At 40.1% G+C, this 24,160-nt stretch overlaps 1 protein-coding gene across 7 annotated transcripts in view; it reads right to left on the minus strand.

The window, feature by feature from the left end:
* LOC112454356 overlaps positions 1-24,160 on the minus strand; it is a 127,727-nt gene that overhangs the window by 18,479 nt on the left and 85,088 nt on the right. For 5 of the 7 annotated variants that reach the window (XM_025015690.1, XM_025015688.1, XM_025015691.1 and 2 more), the window contains exons 4-6: positions 22,763-23,005; positions 16,337-17,230; positions 12,980-13,057 (exon numbers count right to left, since the gene is read on the minus strand). In XM_025015690.1, the coding sequence (XP_024871458.1) occupies positions 12,980-13,057; positions 16,337-17,230; positions 22,763-23,005 (1,215 nt within the window). The remainder of the gene's footprint in view (positions 1-12,979; positions 13,058-16,336; positions 17,231-22,762; positions 23,006-24,160) is intronic. The other 2 variants (XM_025015694.1, XM_025015692.1) reach the window with 2 other exon arrangements.

Here is a 24,160-nt window from a genome sequence, read left to right on the forward strand (position 1 = left end):
TTTTGTCCCTTCCGGCGCAGAATTCTCGCGCTTCCGCCGGCCTCGAACTTCCCCCCCATTCAGTGTTTCTCCCATACGTATATTCCCTGTGACGGCTTCACCCCGCCTCTCGACCCATCAGCTCCAAGGATGGGCGATGTTTTATCGATTAATCGGTACTCGAAGAATTTTCTTTTTTCATTTAAACATCAATTATATCTTTGATAATTCAAAAAAAAAATAATCGCGCGCGATAAAGATATATATGTATATACCATATATCCATTGGTCAATTACATAAATATTTTTTCAGAATAATTAAATAAAATTAATAGCAATTATGTCGTTTGAGCAAACTGTAGAAAATTAAATCAAGACTTGTATTGGCTTCATTAAATATTTTCTCGTGACTGATTATCGATTCTCCCTTTTAACATCGCTCATTCCAAGATCGCTTTACCCTTTTTGTTTTGTATTACTTTGTATTTTTACTTTAGTCATTTCAAACGCAATTTAACTTCGTTTAATACACGTACGCGCACGAATTTCCATTTCATCTTCGCCTGCTAATCAAACTGTATTTTTTTTTCTTTTTTTTTTTTATACATTTGTGCTCTCGCACAACTGTTTCTCTTTATCGCCAAGTCGAGTTTGTACTACAAATTTATTTACTCGTTTTGCTGTTCACGTTCGGTGATTTTTGTTTCATTAATGTAAACGTTTTCGAATTTTTTAAAATATATTGCGAATGATGAATCACATCAGTGTGCGAATATTAAAATCTCAATTGCGTATTAATAAATGTCTTTTATTCCAATGAAGCACTCGACTTATACATGAGTAATGTTTTTAAAAATAAGATAAACTGAGTTGTATATTGTTTCAAGAAAAACTAAAAATTACAAATTATAATTATAATTAATTATTTAATCGTATCAAAAAATTCACCGAGAGCAAGTAATTAAGAAATATAACTGAAATAATAGTTTCATCTTAAAAAACATTGAAAAATGGATTCATCCACGTTAGAACATAGTTTTATCATGTATTATTTATTCTAAAAAAATATATATATAATATCGTCTACCGAACTTTTTTCACTAGAATTTTTCAGATTTTTTAATCTACACCTATATTTTATGATATGACATACATTTCGTGATTGACGTAAAAATGAATATTTGTTTTTTGTGACTTTTTTTAATATTTATAAAATTTAAAATCTGTAAAAGTTCTATATATATAAACATTTATGTATAAAATCGAAATATGACTATATAAATAAATATTCATATTTTATAGATACACAATACAAAATTTAATTGGCAAACATAATAAATTTAAAATGTATATATACGTAAATTAAATGTATATATAAGCTGAGTTTATCAATTTTTTAAATGTATCAAATATTTGTTAATATATTTTATTAACTGTATACAAGTATAACGTACATAATTAAAAAAATATTATTGATTAAATTAAATACAAGGAAATTTTACGATAAAAAATATAATTTGTGTGAGTATGTGTGTGTCTATAAAAGATTAAATTTATTCCAAAATTTGTAAAAAGTGTATACGTTTCTGTGCTCGTTAAATGGATTGAAAATCGCTGTTTATCCGTCATCCGACGCTCTTTCTTGTAAGAGAATAAAGTGTTCATTTCTTAAAAGTTTGTAACTAGAAGAAATTGTTTATTTCTTGAAACTTCGTAACTAGAGAGATTCGCATCTACTTGAGTGTAATAAATTCCGTTACCTTGGTGTAAGTATATATACTTCGACTAGAAGTCGCCAGACAAAGACTAACAAGCTTCTCCTAAACGTGTAATGCAGAAATAATGTTAGAATGATTCAATTGTTTACGACTGAAAAATTATCGTTGATAATTCCTCAATATTTTCCTAAAGCAAATATCGACTTTAAGACCCTAAAATTCTCGAGTTGAAAGCGTATAATTAATATAGGGCGCCCGTCTATATTAAACTTATTATTAAACGCAATATCTAATTCCATAGTGCAGTCGAACTAGAAGACTCGGAAAACCGAGCGTAAACAAGCGTACGAATCAAGGAGACACATCATGATCCGTGACAATTTACAGAAGTGCGGTAAGCTCGGCGAACTATTGAAGATCGAGAGCGGAAGTCTTGACCCCCCCAGAGGAAACCCCCGAGGGCTACCGTCAAATCGGTGGGAAACCAGTTTGCGATTCGCTCGTAACTCGAGGTAAAGAGAGATCAAATTTGATCCCGACTAAAATGAGATTCTGACCGATCGTTCTCTCGCCGTCTAGAGTCCTACAGACAAATCGATCTTCCTGCAGGTGTAAGATACTCGTCTCTGTCGTCTGGTCATTAAGCAATCTTGCCGTCGAGCTACGAGCCAAGGACCAGACAGCCGGAAACGTGGGCGGAGTCAGCGGCCGGAAAGTTCGCGAATCTCACGAAATGATGATTTGTTTCTCGTGTGTAATCGACTTCAGAATGACGTCGAAATATCGTTTGTCTCACGAGTGATCTCTATGGATTTATTCTCCCTGTCGCGTGACGTTTAATTATATTTATATTACTTTGTATAAGACTACTCAATTGACAAGATAAAAAATAAAAAGAATAATTTTCGTAATCTTTTACAAAAATATGGATATAAGCTTTGGTATATAGATACAAATCTCTGAGTCTTAAAAAATTCACTTGTATGTATGTGCATTCAGTATGTCATCTCTCTAATAGCGACGCATAGGTGTTTTTGTCTGAGAAGATACTTAGTTTTGGTATTATGTACAACGTCTCGTGTTAAATCGCGTTTTCATGGAAGCGACAAGAGGTGCGTGTATTGTATAAGCACCATACAAACTTGTCTCGCTGAAGCGGAGCACAAGTTTCGCAGAGAAGGCCCTCGCAATTTCACGACCGCTTGAGTTAGCGTGCCAACGGCTTATGAGCTTTCATTCCCATTCTAATTGGCGAGACCCGCTGCCAACTTTAAAGCCAAAGAGAAGGAGAGAAACAGAGAAAGAAAGAGAGAGGAAGAGGGAGAGAGAGAAAGAGAAAGAGAGAGAGAGAGAGAGAGAGAGAGAGAGAAAGAGAGAGAGAGAGAGAGAATCTCTATTTCGACGAGCTCTGCCTCTGCAAAGTCCCTTTTAGCATTTCGCGCGGACACGCAGTAACTTCGATATTTTAATCAAGTAGGCAAAGCAATCTTGTCAGTCTCATTCCGCTAAATCATCTCGTAAAGCACATTCGGAGGATCCAAAGATAGATGACCCCTCGCCCCTTGAAGATATCCTCGCGGTATTCGCGTCCAAGAGAAGATTTTAATTCTCGAGAAATTAGCTTCTCTTTGACTAATAACGAATCCGCACGCCTTTACAATTCATTTCTCACTTCAAGATCGCCGATTATCGTTTTCGCAAGCTAGGAAAGGATGAGATATGGATGGCTCGACAACGCGATATTGCTGATATAATATTGTTGATAAAATGTATTGCGATTGACAAAAGAGTGTTGTAATAGCATTGCACTTTTTAAAATTAAATAAAAATATTCGATAGAAAGATATGATTGTAGGTGCGTAAAATCGAATAGACTTTTCAAGTTCAACGATGTCATTGAGACTTTCAAATTGAATTTCTCATAGTGCTATAGTATGATCGAGTGTCAGAGTAATTAATCTGCTGCTATAAGAAGAGCGATAATCCGCGCGACGTTGTTTCATTCAGTTCGTCTCTCATTGTCCCCCCAAGTCATTAATAATGCTGTGCAATGCTCGATACTTCGTTATTACTTTCGACGCAACGTGAAAGCGCATAAAGAATATATTAAAAAATGAAATTTTAAAAAACAGAATTATTTAGAAAAAAGAATAAATATATCCTATTGTTCTTGTAACTTTGTTGTATCATTTAAATGTTAAGCAATATTAAAGTCACTACAGTTTCAGGAAAATTATCTGCTCGAGAAAAACCGAAATTAAAATAATTCTTAACTTTTGTTAAAAAAAAAAGATTAATAGCTTCTTTCATAAATCTTTGTAAGATGTCTACTTTAATTTGCGTTTATTTTTGTTTATTCCCATTACAAAGTATTATTGCAATACTTATTTCGCAACCTCTTTAATATCCTTTATAATAACTTTATACAAATATTTATAAAGAATATTCTCATAATTCTCATATAAAACACTCATTTTACATCAAAATATTTTCAGAATCTATAATTTTGTTTGGCATGACAGAAGAAAAAGAAATCGGGAATGGTCGTTCTGAATAATATCGAAATGCACGTTTTATGTATAGATAATTCACGTATTAAAAGCGCGTAAACGTTCGGCATCGTCATTTCGAAGCTTTCCATATGTTAATTTGCGGGGTGGAAAATTCGCGGGATGGCATTCGGGGTCGCGTCGATTTATTCTGGTCAATAAATCGATTTACGATCGTCAATGCGCGTCGCGCGATCGCTGAGTCGCTATTGACGGATACCTACACGATAATTCCGCTAAGTCAAGGTTTGCTACTCCTCTCCGTCGAGCACGTCCGAAAACGGATATTGAATCGAGTTTCCATTTGCCGCGGCATTAAGCGTCGCACACGCGTTTATTTAAAGTCACACTAATCATAGTTACACGGAGAGCGATCAATATTGCTGTGTCAATCTCGTATACCGTGTATACTGATCGTATTATCGATTACATTGCATCGCGCTATTGTTGCTATCGCGTTAAAATTGTATTTTCACAATGTTGCTCGCCCATCTTCACCGTTGCCTATTTGCTGAAACGGATTTATTTTATTAAAATAGAGGATGAGCTTTGTCGGGTGACCAAAGAGAAATCGAGATTATTGTTCTCACACGATAAATTTTGTTGCTAGACACAACGCTAACGCTGTTCTCCGTCGGCCAGCAATATCTTTCCTGACTTTATCCGTTTGAAAAGCAAATTGCTATCACCGATGTAACGATCTACCGTCCTTTACACGAATTGGAGCCGAGAGATAACGTTAACGATATCGAAGATCGATGTCGGCGCAATACCGAGGAGGATTGCCTCCGCGGATTGTCGCTGGTATTGAAAAACTGCGCTCGGCTTGGTCAGTAAACGAAATTAATTCGAATTAATCTCATATTAATGGCGCATTAGCGTTGGCCACGGATTTCGTGGCGATCATCTCATTACGTCTCCCTCGCGTTTCTTCCACGGGGATCGCAATTATCTGCGGCAATGAGACCAAAAGAATCGGACGGGGAGGAAGAACCCCAGCTTTATATATATTACATTTGGATTTATTCTGTCCCCTGCGGTGTCTCTTACGTGTTTTATCTCGATTTGTCCTTGAATTATTCGTAGGTTGACAGAGCACTCCGATGGATACGCACGTGCGTAATTTAACGTAACGTAACATCACCTAGAACCTCTGCTAGCTGCGTATCGCGTATACGAGTTTACGTGATCAAACTGTATATAATCGAAGGGCAAGTAGATAAAAGCGATGCATGGCGTTTTATTGGCATTAAAGTTGAATTGACAGTCGGTGTAACGCGATCTAATATTGCGCATGGAATGGGGATCCATTAAGGTCAGGAGCTAATCCCTGTTAATAATAATCGCGATGGTAATTTTGATCAGGTCACATAATTAATGTCCATTTTCTCTCGACTTGTTAATAATGGATAAATTTGGAACCGACAAATTTTTAAAGCTCTTCTCGGACTTCGCGATGAAGTTACATTCAACAACAAGATATATCTGTCTCGACAATTTGCCGCGATATTGTTAAATTATCGCTCTACATCCGACGTTAATTTACGCGAGCCTATTATGCAACTCCGTAATAATTCCTTATTACTTTTCTGCTGCTATTAATCACTTTGTTCTGTGAATGCTTTAATCCCGCAAAACAAAAAAGCCGCTTGATTATTATTGCTCTGGATTTTTATTCTTTTTGCGAAATGAATATCGTAAAGTTACGTGGAAAGAAAAGAATATAATTTTCGCTCCAGGCGCAAATATCACAGCTGGTTGTAGCTCTAATGGATGATGTAGGTCAATGGAACTCGGGTGCTATATATCGGTGCCCTGGGACAAGCAAATGGCAAATGTCGTAATGGAAGTTTTGGAAAAATCATAAAGTTCGTGAAATCCTATGAATCATGCTTATTGCCATTTTCGGATTCTTCAGAAGCATCCACGGCCTGGTAGGGCTGGTAGTTAAAGCCAGACAAATGCTCGTGGTTAGAAGACTAAGGAAACGCTCATAAACTACTATCAAGTTAAAGTAATACAGATTGCTGCTCCCATGTTGATACGCAAATTGTATCGTGCTATGTTTCATCTACTACGATATATCAAATTTTTACAAGTATAAAGAGAATCAGGTGAAAAATTTATTTAAAATTTCCCAAATTTAGATCGTACAATTTAAATGATATTCGGATTTATAAATAAGTTTAGTTTCACAAACATTTATAATTATAAATATTACTCGGACTTTTAAATAGATGATATTATAATACTCGAACTTTTAAATAGATGATAATACTCTGACTTTTAAATATATGATAATTATATTTAAATATATGATGATTACATTTAAATAAAAAATTCCACTCATAATGTTTTATATGCTGCTTGCTAACCGCGTACATATTGCACACGTTACGTATATTAGATTTGTAAATCGTATTAACGTCAGGCGTCGCTGCGTTTCAATTGTGAATCTTCTTAGCGCGCGCGGCTCTGACTCTTAATGTAAAACGACGCAAAGAGCGAATAAAACTTCGACGAGAAGGCGCTAAGATGCGGTCCAGGCGGTGGCAAGGGGGAAACGAAATGGAATATTCCCGTAGGTATTATTCAAATTAGTTTCGGGTGTGGCTGAATACTGTCGCCCGCCGCGACAGACACGATTTGTAATGCTGGGCTATTGGGGTCCCTACCGTACGCCCGTAGGGGGATGGAGTTTTAACCGGGTCGTTGCCATCCCGAAGCGCGAGTTGAAGCGAAAACGCGAGTGTCTCGTCGCCGATATGGCCAGACTGTTCGCGAAACCTCGATGACCTCGTGCCTACTCTTTTCGGCAATCTCTTAAAGGCTTTCAGAGATATTAAGTTTGAGGCTGAAAATTAAGACTGTATAAGACGTGACAAAGTACTCGCTGTGAAACTCACCCCGCATCGATGATGCACTTTGCGAGGTCAAAACGACCCTTCGGGAGCTTTGTGTAACCGTGTAACCTCGCCGTGTAACAATACCCATGATCGATTAATTCAAATCGATCGCGACAGAAGCAGCATCGACGCGATGGCACGATTTTTCCGATCTTATTTAATTTTCCCGATATTCATGGCGTGATATTCAGCCGTGATATTCAGCCGTCTCATACAAAAAAAAAATCGATTACATTTAGAATTGTAAAGCTCGGTGTTCCGAGCTGTCGGCAACATCTGTTTCATGGCTCTAACGATTACGACGGACGATTGTTCGTTCTCTCAGTTACGCGTTGCGTTTAATACATTTAAGTCGATCGCCGCATAAATCTCGTTTTCCGTCCTCGCTGCACACGCCGCGATTTCATCGGTGTAACGCGACTTAATTCTACATATATCGTACGGATTAGCGGCGATACATGCGTGATTCAAGCTCACACATCTACACGGAGAGAACATTATTTGGATATTCTCCAGCATGTTCTAATACCTAACTAAGAATATCGAGCGAGAGAGACTGCAGAAAGCAACATTAAAAAATTGAATCTTTTTCACGGTAGAAAATCCGTTTTGTTCAAATATTTTTAGGTACAATATTTTTCCTTCTGTCTATACTTTATTGAAAAAAATCGTGATATCAGAGAAGAGTCGAAAATAGCGCTAGAAATATTTATCCTCTCATAGAGAAAAAAAATACAATATAAATAGTTTCCAGATATTTCCTTTTTATTGAAACGAAAATAACTGGCGATAGGAAAGATACTAGAACAAAATATTAAAGAGATTGATTCTTTTGTAAAAAAAAACTACTGACATCTTTTTATGTAATTGTATAAAGAGGCATTATTAAAAAAAAACAAGTTAAAATAAATCCACAACAAATTCATAAAATACAATTATACAATTGGAAATAATTATATAAAGAGTCGATTGCCATTCCCAAATTTTTACATTTATATCACAAAATATATCTATTTTATTCTAATTGAACATAAAAGATCTGATACGTTATATGGCGTTTCCATTTGTAATTTCGAAATCACTTTTGATGTAAAATATTTTTTAATAAATATTAAAAGGTTTGTAACTAAAAAAAAAAACATAATTTTCGGGAGTTCTGCATTTATCGTACGACTACGCGCGATCGTACGATAACTAAGCCTGAAATGTGCGGTATAAAAATGGACGATCAGATTATCTCGCTGCGAAATAAGCTACGTTCGACAGTTTATGGACACGACACCGTGAGCGTCGTAATCGATGAATATTAGCGGTCTCACTTACGGAGTAGCGATTATGCAAATCGCTGTTACACTCATGCGGTTAGAATAAAATCAAATAAAGAGTACTCCGTGTTCCCGTTATACATTTTGCGCTTCGTGGAATAAAAATAGCCCGGCTCTCGAGTGACTTAGCGAGTTTCGCGAAAAAAAAAATTGCGTGGGCATGTACAGAAAAATCCCAAACTCTCGTCTGACGTGGTATATACGCCTACGTTCGACGTAAAAAAATATCTCATCGCGAAAAAATATCTCGCGTTGTGTGACGGATCGCGGTGCTCGTTCCGATCGGCGCGGTAGTCGGAAACACCGCATCATTGACGGCGTGTCCTCCCGCGTGGTACCGCCGACGTATCACTCACGTTCGACAAACATACCTTTACAATGCAGTTTTCGAACAACAAATCTGATTTGTTAAATCTGCCTGAAACTTCAAAGCTTCAATTTTATACGACGAATACAAGTTTTGTAAACGGCAGATTTCGCAGCTGAATTCGCGAAGTACGCAAATACGAAATTAAGATTACTTCAGAAAAATCCGCGATGACGTTTGCGAGGAAGCACCTCAAGAAAATGGACACGTCCTGTCCTCGAGAACCGAGTTTCTACGGATCGAAGGGAGTTTATATGCCAATCATACGCTATTGTCACTCAACAATTCCGCCACCCTTATTGAACGCAGCCATTGTTACACTGGCATCCAGAGTATTCACTAGCGAACAAAGAGTAATTAGCTGCAACATGGCTGGCTATTTAGGCCGAGTTGGTGGCCACCATATTCATGAGGATGAGTAATGGTCGGTGCGCGCGTTGATTTGTCGCCCGGGGTTGACGAATTTCTACTTTAAAGATTCCTCCCTGTTGCGAGCGCGATCGCTTGTCTCAATCGATTTTCTTCGCGAATGCCATCAATAACCGATTACTCGCGAGACAGAATAAATTTCAAAGAACAAGCGAGACAAAAGATTACGCTTATTTTTAACTTTCACGTTTTACTTTATATCTCGTCTGTTTTATTCCACTTTAAGCAACGTTGCAACTGTTTATTCCAATTTTACGCCTTCACGCCATTCGAACTCTAATTTTATCGTTTTAAATAAAATTAATGAATACAACCAATTAAATATACAAAAGATTATACTTTTTATTACGTTTTTTTTTTCATGTCTCCTCTGTTTTATTTCACTTGAGACATGATAACCGATTATATCTAATTTTACGTGTTTTCTTTCACCATTAAAACTTTCTCGATTTTAATAACATAAAACAATAAATAAAATAAAATTAATTAAATAGACAATAATTAACTCATCTATACAGATAAATTATAGGGTAAACTCGGGTAAGATGGCCAACCTATGTTCTTTCAATCTAGCTCGCCATGAAACATCGAATGAACATGAGTTGGCCATCTTACCCGAGTTTACCCTAAAAATTCGAATCTTGTTTAAAAACATGGATGTCTATGCAATAATACAATTATATACTCTTTATGTGCTTTTCTTGTTTTATTTGTGCGTTTAATCTCTATCATTTAGTCATTTGGGTTTTTTATTGATTTAAGGCAAACGATTTAAAGTGCATGTAACTGCATTAAGATCTCTGCCTTGTGGCATGTCCACAGCTATGAGAAATGATTCGCCGTTCGACATGAACCCATCGTTTTTGTCATCTCGCGGCTTATGGCTGCTCGTTTTACCCATCGGTTCACGCGATTTTCTACAGACGATTTCGCGACATTATCAGCCTCGTCTCGTCCCTTTTTCCTTCGTAGCTCCTCTCCTCGATAAAATGTCCCGATGGTGACTCATCGATCACTTTGAGTCCGTCGCGAGTTTAAGAGAGACGTTTCCGACCACGTGTCGTCTCATCATGACGACACTTATTCGCTGACATTGATGTAAAGCACTCATGCCGATACCTCCTCTGCCAAAGTGCATCTTCGAATAACCGTACCTTGATGCACTTTGCGACGACTTTAAAACAGGTAATAATTTTTCTATTTCTAGCTGGTAGTTTATGCATATTATACCTAATAATATCTTGTATATTACAATTAATTTTAATTTGACCCTCATAATTTGAATGGCCTAACCATTTTAAATACCATTTTAAGGCTCCTGGGTAGTCACCGCGGCCATATTGAATTTCTTGCTATCGAGGCGAGAAATTACCCTATTTTATGTTGCGGTATTTTTCGAAATAAAAAGACATTTCAATAAAAAATCACTATAGATCGTTTCAGCACACTTCTAAAATTGACCGGATACTATCCTTTTCCCTAGACAATAAACAAACAGCCATAAAACGAAACCTAAACATACGGAAAAACAAGCCGTTTTCGACTATCGAAAGGAGTGGAGAATGCCTTCCGCATATGTATTTCTTGCAAATCTTACCATACGGTCAATTTTACGAGTTTCACGAATACGTTAAACGTTATAGCACAAGTACAGAGCGAATAATAAAGAAATTTAACGCAACGCAAAATAGGTTGTCAACATGTCACAAGACAGAATTCTCCATTGGAGAAAGTGAGAGGAGAGAGAGTTCTTATTTCTGCCGCGACGGTACGGCGCCACCGTCAACGCAGAGTTCGCGGCTCAGGGACCAGGAGCCTTAAATTCGATCCTTCAATTAGATATATTTTGTCCCGAGTACTTGAAATTGGGCACCGGCTATATAAAGCGGTCGTTACGTCAAACCTAACGCGAGAGTATATATAGAAACATTTTCCATCGCGGCAACGTCTTTTTACCGTTGGGCTATCAGAGCTAACAATAAGACTAATTTCCCGCCGTGGAACGGACTCGGCATCATCTTCTGCCTCGTCATCAAAGAGCTCAGAGATCGTGAATGTGCCGTCGACTTGGTCCGATTTGACACGTGCTTTCGTGCACGCGCGTTTCCCCGCGATATCACGCAACGCGCATAAATTACCTTCTCCGCACGCGGTCGGTGGGTCAATAACCCAACGAAACGCAATATCGAGACAAAACGTTTTTCTCTTTCCCCTTTTTTATATATAGACTCCCTTCCGCAGCCCCAATTGCTCGCGGAATATTTCGCGAAGATCCATGAATTCTCACACTCGCAAAAATATTACCGCATTCTACGAGTAAAAGTGATGGGTTCCTCCTTCAAACATTTCGTATCTATGTGGTCTAACTAAAAACGTAAAGAACATTGTGCACTAGCGAATTTATAGCAATACTTAGGTACTCGATAACAATTATTCGGAACGGTATGTTTTATTCTTGAAATAATATGTCGTACTTGACGACGAGAGGATGCTCTGTTTAAGCGAGGATTATAAGAGTAACACGAAATCTACATCGATTAATTTACAATCACGTAGATAATTATCCCTTTCATATTTACGCGTCCCATACGTGATTGTAGGTATAAATTAATCGGCGTAGATTTATCGTCACTTTTTTATCGTCCAGTTATTTGCAGAACTGTTTGTCCACGTCTCTGTGAAGGGCGAAATCAGAGAGCACCAAAACACAATACTGTTTGGAGGATAAACACTGATCCGAATAGCCATTACCGCGCAATATCCGATGAACTTGAAACCTTTGTTCCCGAGGGAAAAATTTCATCTACCGCATCGCGTCGCCCCAGAAAGAATCCGTCCTTGCGAAAAATGCAATTCGGAATAAATGCGCATTGTTTGTCCCTTCTAATTGCGCGATTGTGGATTTCGCGGAGCGATATAAATTCTTCGCTGCGTAATAAAACAACGATTCTCGCGCGCGGAGAATTCGTTATGGTTGAAAAATAACATCTCGGCAGAACAGTCGGCGAGAGAGACGCGCCACTTTAACATTATTGTATATACCAGTGAATTAAATCGCGCTCGATTTACCGGTTGCTCCGATAACGAGCAGCCCCGTCGGCGTCCCGTCATTTTTCGAACGAGTACTCTCCCCCTTCCCCTCCGCCCGCCTCCCGACGCAACACAATGTCGTAAATGATAAGTGCTTCGACTCTTCTCTCCGCGAAGTATATACCATTATGGTCTAGATTTCGTTCACCTCGCCTTTCTCCCGCGAAATTCGACCATGCTAAAAGACTCCCGTCTCTTTTCTTCGTTCCCTCTAACGTCAAATTCACCGGCTCCCACCATTTCCGAGAAACATTTCGCGATAGCCAACAAAAGAGTCGGGTCTTGTAGTTACAAAACTCGCTCTTTTCGAATATGTGAAGACATATATGCTTTTTCAAAAACGAGTTAATCACTCTCACTCTTTTCATATCACTCTCTTCTCTCCTTTCTTCTCTCTCCTTCTCATACATGCATTTTCTCTCGTTACATTCTCATTCACTCCCTCCTGCATACGATCCCTATCATTGCGATCCATTTCCTCCCTCGCACGCTTTTTCGCCCCTCGCACTCCCGTTCTCTTTCTCGCCTTTCTCTCTTTTATTCCCATTCGCTCGCCCTTTCTCTTTCCATTCTCTTATCGTTTTTCTTTTCTTTATTCTGGAAACGATACAGATACCCTCCATTATGCTTGAACTGCAGAAGCCGGGACAGTCGGCCGCGACGGGCGAGGCTCCGGGGATTGCCGCCCGCGATTCTGCCAACACAACAACAACAAGGCCGCTTCACGAGTCTAATTCCTAGGGCATCTAAGTTCACTAAGAGACTAACTTAGGAGAGACAATGGAACCGCCGGCGTTCTCGCACCGTGCGCGCTGAATCGACGCGCGCGGAACGCAAACCGGAAAGGATGAGATTCCAACCGCGAGCGGATTGTAAAGAGACACGGAAATTAATGGTTCAAATTGTTCAAGTAACGCTCGTACCTCGCTTATTTCGCAAATCAAACGTGTTTACAGCTGCATTCTCGCATGTCTTCCAAGGTGGACGTCGATTTTGCGAAACCCTGTACATGTTTCAACGACGACTTAACGACGCGACCATGAGAGACCTGCATGTTTGTCATCATCGACAGTGGCAAACGTGGCGATGCAGAAAATCAACGATAATGCATGGACAACTGCCGTTTCGTGACCGTTCAAAGTCGGACGGAGAGAAATCCACGTCGGCGGCGATGACAGCACGTGTGAAACAGGGCGATCGATCGTCAATCAATCAGCTTTGCTGATCTCGTTTCAACGCGATCGCGTTCGATCCGATCAAGCGTAGCGCGCGCGATAATACGGTAAAACACTAAGCGATGCGACACCATTTAAGCCCGATCGTACGTTGCATAATAGCACGTGACGTAATGGGCGCTTTGTCAATCGATTTAGCACCGATTAGCCGACGATTAATTTGTATAAGTTAATTCGAGGTGCCGATTATGTTACGGGCGACGTTAAATTACACGATATTATTATTGAAACGTGTTTCGCGTTCCGCATAGCGGTCGCGTACCGCTTGTGACGCGTCCAAACGCGCGTGAATTTAATGTTCCGCATTTTGCTTTCCACTCGATGTTCACTGAATGAAGGATTTTTTTTTTCTTTAATTCACTCAATGCTCGCGAAACTAGAGCCCACTTTACACGATCTATAATTCGCGTCACATTCAAGATAGAGCTCTATTTATAATTTTTGATGTGCCGTATATTTTTACATTTGTATGTAATTTAATATATATTTTATATACATGTGTGTGATATATATTTTATGTACATTTTTCAAATGTTTTTCGAATTAAGAACATAAATTTATGAACAGAATTCTATTCTGAATTCGAATCTGCATTCTGAACTGTAGATCGTCTAAATCAGGCTTACGGGAAGAGAACATGCTTTATCCATTGTAATCTTCAGAAATATATCTCTGTCGTTGCCATGATAATCCGTAATAAAATGAAAGTCTTTGACTTACGTAACGCCGCAACGTTTTGCGAAGCCAATCGAGGCTCGATTTTAGGACGCGTTAAATTTAGGATACGTCACATTAGTAACGCCTATTCTCGAATTCAACGCTCACGAAATTCAGGACGCTCCGATGGAGATACCGTTGCATAACGAATGACTTGCAACAATGACAGTCGGGTGTTCGTGTATCCTCCGTTTGCATCCAAATGGTATACGAGAATTTGAATCCGACTTACGCGAGATGGAAAGCGCGCTCGACCCCCGGTCTAGTGGGATCTCGCTCTCGGGGAGCTCTCGATACGCGCGGCGTGCACTGTTACGGGACACGTTCCAATAACGTGTATTGTATTTCCCGATGAATGTGACGCGCTTCCGAAAATACGCGAACCGACCAGGAAGCCGGGAAACGTGGAGGGGGGGGGGGGGGCAAAAGCGCGAACGTAATTATTGAGCCAATGGCGTTCTCTCGCGAGGCGTTAATTTCCCGTCGATATTGGAATGTTCGCGCGCATCGATTTATATTATATCGATTTCATTGAAATCAAAACGGATGTAACACGCTCGCTATGTCTGCGTGCAGAATAATTTGCTTACACAAAACCTCGAGGATAGACATCAACGTAAATAATTTGTTTCGACGGGTGACACTTGAAATTTTTCCTCTTTATAACATCTCTTTTTTTATCTACATCACACACAATTAAAATATTTATTGAAAATATTTATTGAAAATAATCTCTTGTAAATCAATTGTAAATCAACGATCGTCTGTTTCCGATTACTTTTTGTCTTACCCTTAAAATTTCTTTTTAACGACACTAATTTCGGTTTTAACTAACAACACGCAAGTTTTTCTTTTTTTTTTTTATAAGCACGCGAATTTTATTACGTGAATTTTATTGCGTAAATTTTTATTGCGCGGACAGCTTGATGGATCACGAGTCGCGCGACCCAAGAACGAATGTCGTAAAGTAAATAAAATTATGCATCGGCTACCTGTTGATCCGCGTCACAGCCTGAAGGAGCCATCAGTTTTTAGGGTGTCATAACGTCCGGTGCGAATGCAAACTGAACCCGAGCCTCATGCTGGCGTACACACCTGAGACTTCGAGATTGAACGAGGTGCACATATCAGAATCCGCCACATGTGCCAGCATCAACGTAAAAATCTATAAAGGGTTTAGCGAAGGGTTCGCCTACGTTTGGAGGAATTTTAGAAAATCAATCTTACAATTAGATGAGAAGAGAGGGCGCTTTCTTCTCTTAAGTTTCTCGAAAGATTAGACCATTTTTACGCGGAACAGTTCGATACGAGTACAATTACAAAGATAAAAGAATCGATATCGTTGTAGAAACATATAAAGGGTTGAATAATGTTATCCACTTTTGAAAAGATTGCAGTAACCTTAGAAAGTCAGATTTCGATTAATTCTTTCGTACTTCCCAAAAAACAAAATTAATCAAAGGATAACATCTCGTCCGATCATATCGTACGAAAAATAACGCGACACTCGGGAAACATGGTGGCGAAGTTTATTAACGGTAACTTTGTGAAGAAGAATTTCCGAGGTATATTTACTAGAACTTTATAACTAAAAATTACACAAAGTGATTCTTTATATACCAATCTTCTTTATCCGTAATTAATTAATGAATTATCCAGTTTCCATGTTCTTCTGCTGTACATTATTTATATTAACGTTTAAAAAGAATATTGCACGTACTCTTTAAATCGTACATCGCGTGATATTTCGATGCCTCATTAGCGATTTAATATGTATACCGGTGCTCTCGCCGATAATTCTCGGTCCGAGAGGCGAGCGAAGGTCCGGAAGAAGGCGCGACGTGCCGACGTTCCATTCTCTCTTAAGCTTCGTCGTGATGAAATCGGGCGCGCGTAAAAGCGCGAGAGGCACGCGCGCGCGGTGCGATAAAAAGGAAAGGGAAAAAAAGGAGAAAACGAAAGGGGGCAGCGGGGAGCGAAAGTAGTGTTGTACGTGTGTCGGTAGAGATTATATCACTCACTCGGCGTTGGTCTCCGGCGTGGGCAGGTCACCGATGGTCGTCAGCGTCAGGGTAGACCAATAAAGGGAGCCGAGATACTTCCTGGTCAGGGTGGCGTACTCGCCGGGCCGGTAGGGATACACCCAGTCGCCCTGGAAGCTCTCGGCCTCGCTCAGCAGGTAGTAAAAGCAGCCGAACCAGTGCGCCAGTATGAGCAGTATGTGAATAAGATTCAGCACGCGCCAGAGATTCGGATAGACCGTCCGCGACTCCACCATGTAGTAATAATTGTACACTCGGTAAATCTTGAGGAACCTGGGAAACCTCAGCATGGGATTGCTGCCGAGATTCACCTGGAGCAGATCGAGCGGCAGCAGCGCGAACAAATCCAGAACGAAGGACTTGGATTTGAGGTAGTGACCGGCGAGCTTCCGACTGTTGTAGACCATCAGGCCCTGCTCCAGGTAGCCGGTGCGAAACTGCACCGCCACGTCTAGGAAGAACACGGCGTCGGTGAAGCCGTCGCAAGCGAGCCAGGTGTTAGGCGCCAGCGCCTGCAGCTCCGGCAGACTCTGACGGACGATCAGCGTCCAAAGATTGTAGAGGACGCAGGCCGACAGCAGCATCAGCCAGTAATAATAGAAGTTCTCGTCGGGATTGACCACGGTCTTGGGCGGTTTTTGAGGCCTGCGGGGTCGCCTGCGGCGCCGGTTACCCGTCTCCTTGTCGTCTGTCGCGTCTCCCTCGCCCTCGGCGGTGTCGAGGGTCTCCTGGCTCTCCGGTATCTGCCTGGTGGAGAACCTCTTCAGGAACGAGTCCTCGCGCTTCAGTGGTGGCTTCTTCTGGATCGTGGAGATCGCCGAGGACAGCTGCACGGTCGTGCGCAGTTTCATCCACCGTTGATTGCTCTTCGTTCTGCGGACAGAAAGATAAATAGGTCGCCAGTCAAGGACGAAAGAGGAAACGGAGCGCGAATCCTGCGGATCTCTCCCACGCTCCGTCGGACCAGCCCCTGTCGATTTGGCTTTATCCGTAATATTTAATCCGTAAGCTTGAAAAATGTTCAAGCTTACGGTAAACGGACAAATGCGCATCCGATTGTGCGACTCGTTGCACCTTTAATCAAATTATTATGTTGCCTTTTATTCGACGTAAATAATGAAAAGATAAAGTTATTTTGTTTGCAGATAATTTATAGATAAAAAAATACTCTGTAAACCATGCTATAAAGGTAATCATCGAGTAATACGAAGGAGAACGTTACGACTGCCCCGGCTAAAGACATCAAATTTCTTGCGGGTAAGAAGAATAACTGCAATAATAAAACCACTAATTCCGCCGCGTACGCTCGTCAGGTTAAATGGAGGAGTCGTTTAAATGCATAAATTGCGGTATAAGTAAACATCAACGCTCGCGAAATCGTCCGCGAGAATGAAACGCTCTCGTAAACATTGTATATGTACATACGTAAGCACTCAATATTGGCGTTAATTTATTTTGTCCGCAGATAATTTATAGATAAGAAAATACTCTGTAAACCGTGCTATAAAGGTAATCATCGAGTAATACGAAGGAGAACGTTACGACTGCCCCGGCTAAAGTCATCTTAACTTTCTTGCGGGTAAGAGGAATAACTGCAATAATAAAACCACTAATTCCGCCGCGTACGCTCGTCGGGTTAAATGGAGTCGTTTAAATGCATAAATTGCGGTCTAAGTAAACATCAACGCTCGCGAAATCATCCGCGAGAATAAAACGCTCTCGTAAACATAATGGGTGCGTTCGGGAAGACGCTATTAGTGTTATTTGCTTATTCTATCCTTGTTTTACACCTGATGAGCGATAAAGATAGAATGATGCAATAGCGCTAATAGCACGCTTCCCGAACGCAGCCTATATGTACATACGTAAGCACTCGATATTGGCGTCATATCCGTCCGGAATATTTTTGATATACTTACTTGAGCGAGATGCGGAAAATAACGTATTTTTCTTGCCGAAAGGGAGGATTCGTTAAAATTATGCAAACTAAAAAAAAAGAGTTTGTACTGTTTAAATATCACTGTGCATCTTTCACATGCCGCGGCAAATTTACATCACGCGTTACTTTATTTGTTTTAATCGTATGCACTGACCTATGAATTATCGAGCAGCGCCTGCATGCGCGAAAAGATAAAGTTCAAACGTGATAAAGGGGGTTTTCAATGTGCGATATAAAATGCCGTTGAAGATATCTCTCCTATCGATCGAAATCTCGTCCCGCGACGATCCTATTGTTCCGCTGTTTCTCTGTCGCGCGGCAGAGGAACCGATAAGCACGGATTGTCGGCGTTCAATAAATAATCATGCGTTTCTCGCGTGTATCTACGGGTATTAAATGAGCCGCGTGATATACGAGTATCCTCCCGTAGGAACCGAGTACGTACTTTAAAGACTGATTTATCCAGACGGAAACAATCTGTTCCGATGACGCGCGTCGGATTTATGAAGGTAGGTAACGGATAAAATCATTTATCATCCGAATAAAGAGAATAGATCAATGAGGAAGTCAATATTTTCTGTTCTCCATATCCGTATTTTCTCCTCAAATATGACTTAAAAAATTATATTTTTATTCCCGTATATCATAACTTATTAATAAATATATTTCAGGACTTGCAAATTTTTATTTAGAAAAAATGCCAAAAACGCAATTTTACTTTTAACACTATTTTGTAAATGAAAATTTGAATGTGAATTAATCTATCGTTATAATTACGCTGCTTTTTAATTTACCTATCCATTCCCACAGCCAAGTACTTACTCCCCAATACATATTATATTTCCACTTTCATTATTTTCTGCAATGTTTTACAACTAAATAAGAATCGCAAATATATCGTTTGATAATTACGTATAATGTAAAAATTCTTCAAATTGAAAATAAGCATGAAAGTATCTATCCGATTGTAAATGAAGAGCAGATATAACAACGCAAACTACATGCCCGATCAATTTATCGAACTTTCAAGTCAATAGAGAGAATATTTTACACTTGATTTTACATCTCGCGCTCAGGAAAACTGATTAATTAGGAAATATTACGATTCTCTGAATCGAATCACTCTTAAAGAAGCATGCGATATGCTCCCGTGAACGCAGATTCGAGTCAACCGCGTCTATCATCGCAAACTGTTTGCGACTGATAGATACGATTAATCCGCTTGCGTGTTGAGGGATATACGACGATAAATTCGCGTATTCGCGATTCGGCGAGGCATGTCAGTTTCGCTTACCGTAGTCGTATCGCCATCACACGCGCGCATATCGCTTCGAAGGAAATACGATCGCACGACGCACAAACGTGACTTTTAATCGGGATTCCGCGTGACTGCGAAAGCCGCGTATGTATGCATGAGCTTCGTCGCGCGACGTCACACAGGAATCGCGCAGAAAATACATTACAAGATGCCTCGTTCAGCAGTCCTCGCTATGATCTATTTATCTAGTACACGAAGGTATATAAGTATATAGCCTACTGGTAGTTCCATTCTTCAAACCTAGTGAAATGGAAGGAACATATCATTCTCTTTTTTTTTTGTTCTTTTCAGGGAGATCGACTATACTCGTCGTACTCTCTAAGTTCTATGTAAGATATAGGTAGTTCTTGCTGGAAATAAGAAACGAGCGAGAATCGAGATCAGATCAGTTAGCTAGAGTATTAGATGGATAGGAGGCAGACAGACAGACAGACAGACAGACATACATACAACAGACGGACAGACAGACAGACAGATAGATAGACAAACAGAGACAGAGACACCGACAAATCGCATACGTTAGACAGAGACAATAACGGAACTAAAGATCGTTATTATGCCACTACGCATTCTTGAATCCTTAATGTAACATTTATGTACAGTGTTCTGTCGTTGATGTAAGTGTATGTTGTCGCGCATATTATGTAACACCCTGATCCTTTCAGATCTTTCTTTCTCTCTGCTATGACACACACAATCTATTTTTTTTTCTTTCTGTTAATTAGAACGTCAAGCATGTAAACGTGTTTGTTGGAAATATCAGCTAAATCTGAGCGATTTTTTTAAAGCGATTACTGTCGAGATAGAATAATCGTTTCGTTTATGGACATTTAACTGTCATCCGCGTGAAAAAATATCTCGAGAGGAAAGACTTCACGAGTATAGCGGATAAGTAATTTTCATCGATATTTACCGGTATTTACCGATAGCTTTCTATATATAGGAAAAAAGAAAATAAAATTAAAACATTCGAGATTTCGAGATGTAGACGAGAATTAAAAACTCGATACCAATGCTGGTAACGCGAAACGATTACCACGCGGGATAGCTCGTTCCAAATCGTACACATGATGCCAAGAAGAGAAATATTTCGATCCGCAACGTGAGATCAGTTGCTGGGCGGATATTAATTCAAGCGTATCGTATATCCTGTAGTCAATCGGATCGCGCCGATACAAAGCAAATGGAGAGCTGTGTTATCGATACATGCGTACGAATCAGAGCTAAATGCATGAGTGACAGGGTCGCGAGTTCACGAACTCCGCTTTTTCAACAATACAAACCGTTCGATTTCTCTTGCTATTAGAGATGCTCCTCGCGTCGCGCGTCGCTTGCAATAATTCCCGTTTATTAAAAATTAATATTAATGATTTATTAATCAGAAACTTGTGCGGTAACCGAGATACCTCGTTGTCCACGAGTAAGAGCATCCGCGAGGTAAAAGTTCGCGAATTTCACTTGCAAATTGCGAGCAAGCGGATCGTTGCTCAGTGAATAAAGCCGCTGAGCGGGCGATCAACGTCTAAGTTTGTGAGTTCATTATCAGCGTTTGAAATTACAAAGTGTCGCTGGATATCAGAGAACAGATGCAGCGGTCATCTGTCAGCTAATCTAATACAAAGTAGAACACGAGTCGTACAGTAATCTGAGGTAGTAGAGTAGGAGAGAGTGGAGAGTGGTAGGCGAAAGAGATAGGATAGAGTTGCAGTGACGAGCGAGTAGCCAGTACTTTCGTGCGGTTTCATGTCGAATGCAGAATGACGTTCACGAGGTAAAACGATCGGATCGACAATCGAGCCCCTTTACCCAAGACTTTGCCCGAGACTGTCATTTTAACATCAACACTGATGTACTTTAAAACAATATTAAATTGTAAATTGTAAATTCGAAACCGTAAGTCGATAATCGTCTAAAGTTACATACGAAAATGTACCATCACTCGTAACTTTATTCGATTGTATTTTATAACACTGATGCAAGTAGTATATAACATTTTGTCACGCTCTGAAATGTGTAACAAACATTTGCATTTTTAGAAAAACATTTTTGGATTTCAGATTTCCTCATGTCGCTTTACGAGACTGTCACCTTGTTACTAATTTTATCTACCTGAATTGGCCTTTTTCGTGAATTCTTTAAACGTACATACAAAGCCGATAATCTCGTACTCAAACCCACACCATTGCCCTCGAATTTAATATAGCGACGTTTCATTTTCCATACAAACTTTATTGCAGTTCGTACATTTATTTAGCGCAAGTCCCGTGCCTTCGTAATTTTTTTACGTTCCTTCGTTTTACATCGGTGATCAGCCGTGGTATCGTGTGGATGTGGAAACAATATTAGATCAGAGTTTCTACGTGCGCGCGTCGAGAGACATTCTTGAATAATTCACTCGGTGTTGAAAATCCGCGAAATGCTTTTAAAACTCGTCTCGGGGGCCAGAGCGTAGCCCTAAAAATCCGAATTCCTCGGAGTATTCCAATAGATTTGAAAATCTATCGTGTACACGGGATGAATAATTGACAAGATGCAAACGCCGGCGCGCGCTACAAGATCTCCAATACTTTCAACAAAAACCGCTCCCGAGAATCCTGAGACGTTTCAAAGCCACGTGTATACTGTAAACTAGCAACATTTTCTAGGAAACTAGGAAATTCCGCAGACAGTGATTTTAAATAACCCCGTACAATTACTAGAAAAAATTTATAAAAAAATATATAAAATAATAATCGTAGAATATCAAATATCAATTAATACGATACAATTGCGTCATTTATTCCTAAAAATTAATCTATAAAATTTACTTCTTTAGAATCTCCTCGATCATATTGCTTATTAATTAATTACTTAACTAATCTCGAATTAAAGTCTCGTTAAAAAAGAATTATTGCGTTACGGAAAATTGTCATATTGGATGAAGAACAGTACGAGACGTGTACGAGACAAACGCCTTCAAAAATGAAGTTCCAAAAGCATACACATATAGGAGTTGACTACAAGTGAATGCTTCAAGGCACCGAGTTCCCAACACAATTCATGAAAGTTTTGCGCGTATGCGTGTGTGTGTATCAGTGTGTTAATGTGTCTTGTGTGCGAATGACAGTGCCAGAGGTTTACCGTCCATATCGACTAATGGCGGGAGTACCTCTTGATTTTGCGTAGAGAGGAATATAACGCCATGACCGCGCGTACGTTACTCCATTTTTGCGAGCCCCTCGTGCTACGAGGCCTCCTGGATGCGGCGGGTATCTCTGTATCGAGGGCGTAGCTCTCCAGCGATTCCGAAGTGGTCGAGGTGGCGGCGGCGAGTCCAGCACCGGCCGACCTGCTCGCTGAGGCTTGTCGATGACCCGAGATAGCGTGTCGTCGACGGTAGATCTCCAATGACCTGCGAAGAAGACACAGAACCCACACGGGTTGCCTCTCCCTCCCGCACACCCTCTTTCTCACTGTCTCTATCCCTCGCGCACGTATACACACACACGCATACACATTCTCGCGATCTCGTTCGTGCCTCCTCTCTCATACCCTGCTCTAGCGTGCTTCTCCTTTTCCTCTTTCGCACTTCCTTGATCTGACCCAGGATACACTCGCCTTAGGATGCGTTATGTATGAGCGAATGATACAACATTCGCTCCGGGCAAGATGGTTTCTTTTAATGTCGCCATGATTTCTTAACGCAAATCTGTACTACGTGGAACACGTCTGTTAGTTTTCCCCGGGTCCCGAGGGGGTACTCTGCGCGTATAGCGTGTGTTGTGGATAAATATTAATTTTAAAAATACTAAGAGGTCAACTCGCAATAACTGTTCCTAGCGCGAAAAAAGAGAAAAAGAAGAAAGAAAGGTAGCCTCGAATATAAATTCTTTTGAAGTTTACTGAAAATCAGAGCAGATCTCCTCGGAAAAATCAACGTTCCGACAAACTTCCGAGTTCCTCGTTCCAAGTTGAAACAGGGGATGAGCTATTAATGCTTCGTATTTATGTAAGACGCGAATCGTATATGTCGTAAACGTATTTCTCTTAACAATGATTAATTCCCGATGCAACGTGACTTGATTCCCAAGCCGCACGTTATTCTCGAACCATGCTCGATAACACGTTTGCGAGGTGCTTACAGCTAACAGTGGTTTCGCAAAAATAAAAAGCTTTACTCACATCACGAGAAACGATCTCGCACGAAAGTAACGCAATATACAGTTATGATCTCTAACATGTATCATTGAGAACGTGAACAAGTTTCATCATTCATGTCTTCTCTCTCTCTCTCTCTCTCTCTCTCTCTCTCTCTCTCTCTCTCTCTTTCTCCAAGTCAATCTCGTGTTCTCTCAGACAGGCGCAATCACATGCAATCCTTCATCCTTTCCTTTCCCGTGTCCGTCTGCCCATCTCCATATCACATCGTGAAAAACGAGTTCTCCGCTGAAAACTCGTCGGCTGATGCGACGTGACGCTAAATTCATTTGTCCCCTCACCCTCTTTCAGCCATAAAAAAAAGTGTTACCGTTCCCAACGACAGAAGTTCGGCGCCACGGCATATCGC

The sequence above is a fragment of the Temnothorax curvispinosus genome, unplaced genomic scaffold (genome assembly GCF_003070985.1).
Source record: "Temnothorax curvispinosus isolate PA1 unplaced genomic scaffold, ASM307098v1 QBEX01005011.1, whole genome shotgun sequence".
Taxonomy (NCBI): domain Eukaryota; kingdom Metazoa; phylum Arthropoda; class Insecta; order Hymenoptera; family Formicidae; genus Temnothorax; species Temnothorax curvispinosus.